The sequence below is a fragment of the Lolium perenne genome, chromosome 2 (assembly GCF_019359855.2).
Source record: "Lolium perenne isolate Kyuss_39 chromosome 2, Kyuss_2.0, whole genome shotgun sequence".
Taxonomy (NCBI): Eukaryota; Viridiplantae; Streptophyta; class Magnoliopsida; order Poales; family Poaceae; genus Lolium; species Lolium perenne.
In genome coordinates, this window is record NC_067245.2 from 65,183,466 (window position 1) to 65,195,482 (window position 12,017).

The 12,017-nt window shown below is 43.9% G+C and overlaps 1 protein-coding gene across 1 annotated transcript; it reads right to left on the minus strand.

The window, feature by feature from the left end:
• Nucleotides 1–504: 504 nt before the first annotated feature.
• On the minus strand, nt 505–1,384 carry LOC127332817 (uncharacterized). Its single transcript, XM_051359158.2, has 2 exons — nt 1,085–1,384; nt 505–962 (listed from the first exon to the last, which is right to left on the minus strand). Exons 1-2 carry the CDS (start codon nt 1,161–1,163, stop codon nt 751–753), a joined length of 291 nt encoding a protein of 96 aa, XP_051215118.1. The 5' UTR covers nt 1,164–1,384; the 3' UTR covers nt 505–750.
• Nucleotides 1,385–12,017: the final 10,633 nt, after the last annotated feature.

A 12,017-nucleotide genomic window follows, 5' to 3' on the forward strand; every position in this document is an offset into this window, starting at 1 on the left:
AGGTCGCTGTCCATGAACATGGCAAGCAAGAAGTTGAGCAAGAGTGCTCCAAACTATACTCACACATACATACACATTCCAATATATTAACGAGTTATTTATTCGTGTATGTACACCGAAACAAAAACCTGTCAGCATGAAAGTCATGCGGAATGGTGAGCTGAACCTACTCCTTAAAGTAAATTTCAAACGGTTGAGCGTGTGCGACGAATTTAGCAAAATTCGCTCTCAACTTCATACACGAAATTGATGATTTACGACCGACAAAACTCGAAACCGATTATGGAAATTGATTCGCCTTATTGACACGCATCTTTTTCATATATAACTTATTTCGATTCGAACTATGTTTGTGTTGATTTGAAGAGAGGAACGCGAGTGGATCCAAGCTTGGACCGATGCCAGCCAAGACGCACACAAACTACCAAACGCGCCCTGCGAGATTTGGAGAAATCAGCAGATTTATGCACTCCTCAAGAAAGTATGTCGCTGAGCCATCGAATCTTCTTCAGCAATCGCCCACCTAGAGCAATGTCGATGACATTTCGAGTACCATAGTCAGCAGACTCTGCACCAAACAACACACAGAAGAATTGCGAAGTTCCAGGACACAGGATGCGAGAAGGGACTTCTCCTCGACCGGATCTAACACCACTTATTCAGAACAAAGCTCGCTAATCCCTACCTCCAACTCACGGCACTCGTCACTATCACTAGCTGGGGAGAAGCACCATCCAGTTCCTAGTGGATCTAAGGGCACTTTGGGCGGCCGCTCTTGGGGGATTTCATGTCCCTGTAGCAGGGGCACTCGTCCTTGCTGGCGAACGGCCCCGACGGCACGCAGCCGGCGCACCTGCCGCAGCACATCTTGCACAGGCCCATGCACCGCCCGGCCACCTTCTGCGAGCACCGCTTCTTGCACTTGCCGTCGCACACGCTGTCAGGAACAGCCGCGGCACCATCTGCAGTAAATCCGCCCGAAGACAGAGCAAGAAATCACAAGAGCTGTTCATCAGCTAGCTAGAAGATTGTAGTGTGAAAGAACAGAGCATGAGTGCCTGGGTAATGGGTCTGCTTAAGTTACCTGCAGCCACGGTGAGATCCTGGTACGAGGCAACGAGGAAGAGGGCCAGGAGAGCTACGGTGACAGGAAGAAGCTTCATCGTATCCCCTTGTTGATGCTTGGCACAGCTCACTTAGCTGAGGCGAAAATGCAACACCACTGCGCACACCGATTGAGTGAAGTGGGCAGAGTGTTTGGAAAGAGTAGGCTGTGTGATCAAGTATTTAACCACTAGGGGAAAGTTCTAATAGCTGGCTTGCGGTTTCAGTGCGGCTGCCAGCTGCCTCCGAGCCTTTTTATTTTGTGTGTGTGTGTGTGGAGAGTGTGGACGGCCATGAATGCCAATCATACTTGGAGGCATGCGCCTGTGTCCTTCGGAGGAAAGACGGGTGAATTTGTCACTTACCACACGCCATCACATCTATCTTCCTTTTCTTGAACTCGTGCTACAAATTGGAGTACTTTTGGATTTTATTTTAGAGATTGATAGATAACTTTTTTAGAGAATGATAGGTGGTTAAAGGACTAAAGAAATCTTTGAGCATCTCCACCGGCGTTCCTCGGCAACAGTGCCAGACAAGCGCTTTGGGGGCGTCCGGCAGAAACGGCGGCCACTTTGGGAGGGGCTGTCCATACTGGGCGCCCCATAAATAAAGTTTGCAAAAAAACTAAAAACAAAATTTAAATGAAACGGGCAAATTTCATTCAAATATTTAGGATTTTTACTATGACTTGAATGAAACTTAACGGAACTAAACATAAATCTATTGATGTTACCATGAATACAACAACGGACGTCCCAATTAATCCTGCTTGAGATGGAGTCACCAAGCCGCCATCTGAATCGTAGTCGAGGGCCGAGAAGAGAGACTTGTTGTCACCGTCATTACCAGGCTCACCTCCTATATCTAGACCGATGGCGACATTTGTTGTAGATGGGAGTAACGAACGCGGCAACGATGTCAGCTTTGATGGAGGTGTCGTCACTTTCCATCGCTACATGTGTGGTGGCAAAGTCAGCAATGTCATCGATCAGGCCTAGCACGACGACGGACTCCTTGGGGTTATAAGCCCCAACGCTTTTGGCAGCACCAGTCCACCTGGCGAAGACGTGGATGCATTCAATCGGGACGTGTGTGACTAGTGTCGGGGTCGGATTAGTTATGACCGTTGCATGAAATGTTCCGTAGCTCCCGATGTCAGCCGACGCCCCACGGCGCCAAATGTTGTTGTTTTGTTGCGACATATGCTACATGGGCAGCTTAGATGATGTGGATATCCATGGCGACACTGGATGTCCTTAACGAGATTGGCATAGACGATGTACCCAGGTTCGGCCCCTCACGGTGGAGGTAAAGATCTTCTTCTTGCTTGATTGTATTGATAGATGTGTTCACAAATCACCGGAGGCGGTAGGGAAGACTAAAGGTGGATTAATGTGATCTAGGGTTTATGCCCGTCAGCCGAGACTTAGATAGGTCACTCAGATTAGGGTTTTGCAGGGTAAGGCTGAGTCGGCCACATGCTCTGCATGCTGATCTCTTGTCTTTGACTGGGATAGCGAGTCGCTCTGTGTACCTGTGTATGAGTCCACCAAGGAGGTGACTGTTGTTGCAGTCTACGGGCCTCCTTGCTCTTGTCAGGTGACTCGCCTTGATGGGCCTACCCGGTTGGATATTCCCTCGTCAGTTCTTAGCGGGTATATGTGTATGGGTACTCGCCCCACAGAGAAAACTGCCATCTTGAGTCGGCGCTCGATGTAGGCCTGGAGGTTGGCTCCCTCCGGGACGAGCAACATGGTGTAGCTTCATGCGCTGATAATCCAGCCTACGGGAGGAGCTAGTCCAGCGACACCGGCGGGTGTTTCATTTGGAGGACATGCGCAACCCCGATGAATAAGTTGCGATGTCAGTTGCGGCTTCCGCTGGAGCCTTCGGGCTCATGGTTGCCATCTCCGAGCCGAGGAATGTGGTTGTGGGAGGCAAGAGACGGGAGACTAGGAGGTGTGCGGTGTGGGTGCGAGACGAACCCTTTTATAGACGGATGGTAGGTACGTGAAAGAGTCGGTCTAGCCATTAACGCCAGCGTTGGGAGGCGAGCCGTGACGACTCGGCAACCGGCGAGAACATGTGACACCTCGCACCTCGGAAACCACCGCGTGAGGCCTCAAAACACCGCTTCTGTCATTATCAATGCTGACCGGGTCACGACTCACGAGTGTGGCTGACAAACATGGTGTGTGGCGCCGGCCCGGCGTCGAGTGTGTTGCTACCGCCCCTAGGTCAATACCTACGCATCGAGGCCGCCACGGGGCCTAGACCGATTATTAGGCTACCCATAACGCGTGGTAATTGGCAAGAAGTCGAACCCATAATAAGTACTAGTTGCCACTACCCCAAAGTTATCTAAAGCATGCAAGTCAGATACAAACGATCCAGTTGGCCCGTATAATGAACTCTATAACTAACATCAGAAAAATCGGTATTCACGAGTCACTACACACACGAGTGGATCGTTTACACATTCCCTATCACTGAACTCCCTACAACTCACTGCGAATTTTGTACTACATGTCCATAAAATGGTGTCCAAAGCTTGTTAAATTTAGATGTATCTAGATACCCTTGTTGAGGGAAATGTTCGCCAGCTTCTAATCCTAAAGTCTGAGCAGGACGCGACACCAATGCTACATATCTTCCTCTTGCAAATACATCCGCATACATCAAAACTTCCACGGGACGCTGAGAAAATAATAAGATGAGAAGCATGTTGGTAACCCATCCCTGGGGATAAAAGATGTGATGAGAATGTTGCTTATGTTGGATCCTTGGTGGGGGTTACTCTTGAAGTGGATGAAGCCACTCTCCACGGACCTACAGAATTCTGCTAGGATGCAGAGATATTGACAAACTGCCGGAGGCTGAGGGTGTGCTTAGGGATTTTTCTACAATTTCTTCTATGAAATAGAATCTGTGGTGGTGAATGGTGAACAAGAATTGACCTCCTCCGTGGGTAATGTATCTTATAGTCCTGCTCCATCCCCTAAAAGGCCAAGGTTTCACAATGATACCCCTTCTGAATCTTCTGGAGGCCAAACCGATACTAGTCAGTTCCAAAGTCATGGGAAACAGCATAGCAATAACCTAGAACCTGTTTAGGAAAATGAAGAGGAAGATGAGGAAAATCAGGGAGAAGATGAAGAGGATCTTCTCATTAATGTAATTGCTAAACAGAAGCTGGTGGATGATCAGATGGAAAGTGTTGCTTCTGTGGAAAGAGAAATGGAGCAAAACAATAATGCAGGGGATGTTGTCACATCACCTGATGATGTATGAGTCATTTTTCTGATGTGCTAGACTCTGAAAAAGTGCTACCTACAGAGAATGTTGTCTCAATTGGTGCTGAGTTGGTTCAAGGGCCGAAAACTCCCTTGATCTCCAAGGAGCTTGTAATTGTTGAAAACTCTTTGAAAATGTTGAATGTTTAGAAGTACACTTCTATGTCTGAAAATGAATAGCCTAGTTTGGCCTCTGTGTTTGATATCACAAATGATAATTCATCTCCTTTGGTGGGTTCCCCTGCTTATATTGTCCAATCTCCTGAAGGGTCTCCTGGTATGGAGAAGAATAATGAAGCTAGGGTGGAGATGGAGGAGGAGGTGTCTGGAGAGGAGGAGCTGAGATTCAACCTTCGTAAGAGCTCAAGTGATAAGGAGACTATCCTGGACAAGGCCATCAATCGTATGAAGAAGAGAAGCTTTGAAGGTAATATTGAAACTGGCCACTTCATTCAAATAACTCCTTTTCTATGTTGTCTAATACATAAATTGTTGAAAAGGCTAGCAAAATGGGTGTAGTTTTCCCTCAACTAGTTTCGAAAAAATAGATTTGTTGAAAGAAATGGAAAAGGCGAGAAGTAATTTGATGGATAAACAGAACCACCAAAAAATAAATCTGGTTGTGCACATTGATGATGATTTAACTACAATTATTTCTTTAGAATGGCATGATGAAAATCATATTTTGAATGTTGATAAAATTGATAAGCCCAGGAAGGGTAATAGGAAAAGTTGTAAAAGAACAAAGAGACTGGTGTCTCTAGACCTTTGACTATAAGTCAAGGGCCTATACCCAAAGCTGTCTTGGATCCTGGCAGAAGTGGTAGGAGAAGAAACACCCCTATAAAATTGAAAAGTTAATAGGTTTCTGGAATTGTAGGACTGTGGGGAAGAAAGTCATGACAACCTATTTGAATGATGCGATTTGCAACCTTGATTTGGATGTTATTGCTTTACAAGAAATTGTGGAAGAGAAATATGATGACAATTTTTTCAGAAAAATTGACCCTGGTAATAATTTCTTTTGGAAATGGGTACCCTCTGTTGGTACCCTTTGTGGAGTTAGGAATGGTTACCTTGAGGTTCAATCTATTAAGATTGGTGATCATGCAATCCTCCTGAATATGTGGGATGTTAAAAAGAAATTTAGATGGTCTTTCATATTTGTGTATGGACCTGCACATGAGGAGTTAAAATCTAATTTTTTTGGCTGAGTTGTCTGCTTTTTGCAATAGTGTGGATGTTCCTTACATTGTTGGAGGTGACTTTAATATCCTAAGACATGTGCTGGAAAAAATAAACCTACTATTTTACCTCATTCCTCTAAGGTTTTTAATGCTATCATCCATTCTCTGGCTTTGGGGGAAGTTCACAAGAACCCTACCCTTGAGAAGTTGGATAGGGTTTTGATGACTGGGAGGAGATGTTTCCTTTGGTCAAGATTGTTAAGGATCAATCTGAACATAACCTGTTGCTTTTGAATTCTAATGAATCCAAGGTTGAGACTAAGAGTAGGGAGTTCATATTTGATCTGACCTGGTTTAAGAACCTTGATTTCCTTCCTTTGGTTCAAAAACTCTGGGAGAAACTTGTTAATAGTTTGGATCCTATTGATGTTATTAATATCAAATTAAAAAGATTCAAAAAACATTGTAAAGGCTGGGGAGGCTAATTTCTTTGGTAACAATAAAAAATAAAAGAGGAGATTTAAAAAGAGCTCCTGGTTTTGGAGATTCTGGAAGAAAGTGGTGACTTGTCTCCTGATGAGCTAGCTTATAGAGTTAAGATCCAGGGGGAGTTGTTTAAAATGTATGAGGAAGAGGAAAGCTATTGGCACCAAATAGCTCATGGTAAATGGTTACTTGAAGGAGATTAAAATATTGCATATTTCCACAGAATTGCTAATGGGAGAAAAAGAATAAATCATGCTATTTCCCTAGATAATGATGGAGTGTTGATAGAGGGAACTGATAATTTAGTGAAACATGCTAGTGAGTAGTATAAAGAACTTTTTGGTCCTGCTCGTGGCAACCTGTTTAAGATTGATCAAAATTTATGGGATGAAGAAGAGAAATTAAATAATGATGACAATAGGGATTTGGTTAGACCAAGATTTTTGTGAGCAAGAGGTAAAAGATGTTATTCTCTGAATGGAGAAAAACAAAGCCCTGGTCGTGATAATATTTCTATTGAATTCTATCAGTTTTGTTGGGAGGTTTATTAAGCATGATATCATGTCTTTGTTTGCTGCCTTTCATGCTAATACTTGGGATATTCAAAGATTGAATTATGGGATAATCACTTTGTTACCTAAAACTTCCGAGGCCAATAAAATTCAACATTTTAGACCTATTTTCTTATTGAGATGTATCTATAAATTGATTACTAAAGTGCTCTATGTGAGATTAGATCCTTATGCTGATAAATTGTTTAGTATCCATCAGAATGCTTTTATTAAAGGAAAAAATATTATGGATGGGGTCCTTTCTTTACATGAATTAATGCATCATGCCCATAGTAAAAAACAAGTGGGAGTCATTTTCAAAATTGATTGCGAAAAGACTTATGATAAGGTGAATTGGGATTTTTTTAATTCACTGGCATAGGGCCAGAGGTTTTTCTGATAAGTGGTGCCTATGGTCTAGAAATATTTTGCACAATGCAACTATGAGTGTTAAGTTGAATAATGTGGTTGGCCCCTATTTCCAAAGTGCTAAGGGGGTGAGACAAGGAGATCCTTTCTCATCAACTCTGTTTAATATGGATGTAGAATGTCTTACAAAGATGTTTTTTGTAGCACAGGAAAATAACCTTATAACTAGGTTTGCTAGTGATATAATCGATAAAGGGGTGACAATTTTACATTATGTTGATGATACAATTATCTATATTCAACATGATGTGGAGCAGGCTATAAACCTAAAATTGTTGCTTTACATGTTTGATGATGTCAGGGTTAAAGATTAACTACCTCAAGAACTATGAAGAACATGAGATAAATAGATCAAGCTACTGCCACAAACCCTCAGTCCAGAGGTGGACTACTCTCCCTTGATCATGGTGATGATGATGAAGATGTTGGAGAAGGTGGAGATCCCTCCGGCGGTGTTCCCGGCGGAGTTTCCCCCTCCAATCTTCTCTGCTGGAGCCTCCATTTTCGTGTTTCTATCTTTCTGCAGTGCTCTCCTCCTGAGAACTATTTGGGGTCATATATAGTGATTTTTAGGTCAAAATACATCGGTGCACGAAAAGATCACACGATTTGGACGATCGACGGTCGAAAGAGGCTAGGTGGCGCGTCCTAGATGTTTGGGCACGTCACCTGGGCTCTTTTTGGCCTCAGGCCCTCCCAGTTGTGGTTCCAGGTCCCAGGGTGCTTCTCCCGATGAAAAAATGATGCTCCAAAAATCTCATGTCAATTTGACTCCGTATAGGTCTCTGAAAGTGAAAAATACACAAAACAGGGTTTTCCCATTCTGCAGAGTTATAAACCAAATAAAGGTGATATTTAGTAATTCCCCACAAATCAATGTAAAACATGGTATTATCATCATATATGATGCAAATATGTGGGAATTCAATATGATAAAAGACAAAGTTTATGTATGCATTTACATGCATCAATCACTCACGCTCTCTCCCAACTAACAATGTAAGACTAAACTTTGTCCCACACCTAGTACCAGACCTGATTTTGTCAAATCTGGCATGAATCCCTTCATGAAGGTGGAAGAGCCCAATCACAAACAACGAATGTTGCGCTAATGCTGAAATGGGTGTGGAGTTTATACCAAGAAGAGATACCATTTGGGCAAGGATTATCAGAGCTAATTATGTTGATGCTAATGACTTGGTCTCGGGCTCGGGTCGTGAGGGCTCTCAATTATGGAAAACTAGCATAAGATAAAACATTTTTCATGGTGGGTGCTAGATATGTGGTGCAAGATGAGGCCAGAACCAATTTCTTGCTTGACTGGTGGACGGGAGATGCTCCTCTTAAAGATGCCTTTCCTGCTCTTTGCCATTTGCAATAACCTAACGATTTCGGTGGCCAATGCTCGTCTCTCTGACAACCTGGCTATCCGTTTTCGTCTCTCTCTGGACCAGGAGAGCCCGCTACAGTGGGGGTCCTTGGCGATGCTCGATGAGAATCTGGAGCTTGGCACTAGTTTAGACAAGGTTGTCAGGCACCTTGAGCCCTCGGGCAAGTACTCGGTAAAGTCCATGTATGAGAAGTTGTCTCAAGGGACGACTGTTGCCCACTTCCAAGAAATTTGGGAAGCTAAGATGCCCTTGAAGATTAAACTTTTCTCTTGGCAGCTAGTTCTCGACAAGCTGCCATCCAGTCTTCAAATTGCTACTAGACATGGTCCGACGAGTGGCGCTTGCGCCCTTTGTATTGCACCTGAGGATGCAAGCCTCATCTTCTTCACTTGTTCTTTAGCTAAATTCGCCTGGAGCGCTCTGCGCTAGTTGATCGGGTGTAACTGGTGCCCGACAAAGTTTGCGTAATTTCATGTCATCCTCTCTACTTTCTTGGGTTATCCACGCAGAATTTTGTGGGTATTGGTCCTAGGGCAATCCTAGGCCCTTTAGCATATTCATAATAAGTTTACCATTGATAAGAAAGTCATTAACCACCATTCTGTTTTGCTTTATAAAACTGTGATTTTCTTGCAACTGTGGAGTATCTAGTTGGGGACAAAGGAAAATGAGGGGCTAAGTTCAATGGTGCAAGAGCTACGGGAGCTCTACACATCCAGTCGACCAAGAAGCTGATGCCTAAATCAGTGGCGTGATGGCCCCTCTAGGACTTGAAGCAGTCGATCGAGCAACCAGATGATCTCAGGGACGGCGCTAGCGTGTGTTTTCGGTTGACGAATCTGTATGCCACAACATGTGTTTGTAACCTTGTCAAACTCCAAGCTTTATTAATTTAAAGTCGGGCATTATGATGACTTTTATCTGGAAAAAAAGGCTAAGTGTCAAATTTCACCATTTTTTGAATTTTAATTCCAACATCTTTTTTTTCAAGATTTTCACAATAGGTTTTATGAAAATTTCAGAAAGGGTTCACATGTGAAGTAAATATTATGAAACTTCAAAAATATGGCCACATCGTCACTGCTTACGTGGACTTTCGACCTCGTTCTTGCTATATGGGAGCGACTATGCGCCAGTGGAGCTACGACCCGAAGACGCCGTGCGCGCTCGCAGATGCTTCATACTTAGCTAGCCTTTAATCTGTCACATGTAACATTCCCTGTAACAAACCTCATAAATCATTAAGTAAAAACTCAGAAAACATCAGTGCCAACTCAACGAGAAGTCCACTTGCAAAGTTGGTCCAATCATCCTAGAGAGATTGATATGAGTTATCATTGGTTTTTCTACGCGGTAGAGAGAGACAGAGCGCCGACCCACCTACGATGACATGGCACTACAAAAATGCTAGCAAAAGATACCGTCTTTACCGAATGGCGATCGACTGTAGGGGCACACGCCGGCGGCGTGCAGCGTGCACGGGGCAAATGACGACCACATGCGAAAGGGCAGCCGGGTGTTGTTCACAGTTCCTACACGAGTTCAGCCCTGAAACTAAAATAACCTCCCCGTGAGCTGAGCGAGTGATCCGTCGCGCTGCGGCCTGGCAATGCGTATGAAAACGCGCAAGATAATAAGACTAGTTGCAAATTTCTCACAAAAGGAATAAAAACTGACACCACTAAATATCCATATCAAAAGCCAGTAGTACCAAGACTCGACCAGTTAATGGAATAGTGTGTTCCATCTCAAAAAAAAAAAGATGGATTAATACAGACGAGATCGGGGTTTTATCACTTAACGCGATAAGTTGAGGATTTTTTTAGCACAAAACCACAACCCTAGAAATTTTTATCACAAAACACCAATATGGAGTAATTGTTTCACGGAACACATAATCTCTATTTGATAGCCCATTAGTGAATTTAAGCCCACATCAGTTTAAGAGTGACAAACAAGAGGAAGACAATTAGATCTTATTGTAGTATTTGCCGTTATACGCTAAATACGAAGTTGTTTGTGAACACTAGTGGTTAAATCATATGTCCAGGGTAGTTGTATTGGTACATATTATCAAAATCTTATACTGGCAAATTTCTTTTAGTACGGAATATATTACCCAAATCTTATGTTCTTATGTGGTTATAATTTTAATAGTTATCTGGTAATTTATTTGTGAGTAGCAAGTGTGACTCATATTCTCGTGTCCACTGAGTGCCTACAAAATTTCACACTAAAATTTATTTGTTTGTAACAAACAAACTCACGTACTGTAAATTGGTGTCACGCTGGAGGGTCATTCCAGGGGCTAATTACTTGTCAAGCCAACTAATAACAAATAATATGTTATGTAAAATAATTACCCGAAATATTGGTGTTTTGTGATAAAAATTCTAGGGTTGTGATTTTGTGATAAAAAATCTCCAATTTAGGTGATAAAACCACGACGCGATCACATCACCCTAGGCCAAGAAGTTGTTCACGAAATAGAGTCGCATAATGTCCAAACTCTCGGATCCTTGTACTGAATATATAAATGTGAAACAGTAGGCATATGATTAAGTAGGCATCCATGATCAACACAAAGACACAAAATAAGCGACAAGCTCGCTGTAGCACATGCCCGGCGCGAGGATGCTCATGGGCAGGGCGTAGGTGGCGAAGAACACGCAGAGGGTGTCGGTCAGGTTCCACCCGATCTAGGGAGCCGCCCTCCGCTCCCGGGCAGACCTCCACCGCGCCACGTGGAGGGCAACGAGCACCTGTACCTCCATCGTGATGACCCCGTAGAGGCAGCAGGTGTTCATCGCGCAGACGACGTCTATGGCTGGCGGCTCCACACAAGCAACATGGTTAGGGCGCGTTTGGTAGCCTGCATCAGTTTCCTGCACCACTGGCGCAGTGGGAAGAAGTCCCCTGCGTATCGTAGACGGACCATGGGCTATAAAAGCCACGTTGTTTGGTTGCAACCCATAATCTGCTTCTGCTAACCTCTTCCCTTTAGTGGTGAGGATACCAGCGATCAACAGCACAAGCAAGAACAGAATCACAGTTCAGGCAAACTTAGCATTGATCATAGTTGACGGCCATAGTTCAAACACATTCATAGTTCACGACACATGCGATCATAGTTCACGACACAACATAGACGATCATAGTTCAACACACGACATGAACAACAACTAGACACATACATGGTAGCAGTGAGACAGAACCAGATAAGCTTCACACATGACTTTCGAAGACGACACACCTGGTGGCATCGCCATGGTAACGTCACATGGTCATCACCTTAGTGAAGGTGTGGTCGAAGATGATCACATTGTACTCGAAGGAGGACACCTTCTTGAAGATGAGGAACTGCCCTACCTGTAGCCGATGAGCGACGACGAAGCCCGCCCACCCATGGTCGATGTATGAGTGATCACCTTGTATCGTAGTCATCCTCCAGTTGCAGCCAGTGTTGGTCGTGACGATGATGTTTGAAGGGATTTGTCTGAACCACTGACGAAATCTTGAGGGATCCGGAGCCGGCTGAAGATGGGCCTGAATACGATGCGCATGAACTGGTCC

Excerpts from the sequence above, each read along its gene's own strand:
- LOC127332817 (XM_051359158.2), bottom strand. The coding sequence starts at position 1,163 with ATGAAGCTTCTTCCTGTCACCGTAGCTCTCCTGGCCCTCTTCCTCGTT. Across the intron at positions 963-1,084 it reads GGATCTCACCGTGGCTGCAG|ATGGTGCCGCGGCTGTTCCT; the intron begins GTAACTTAAGCA and ends GATTTACTGCAG.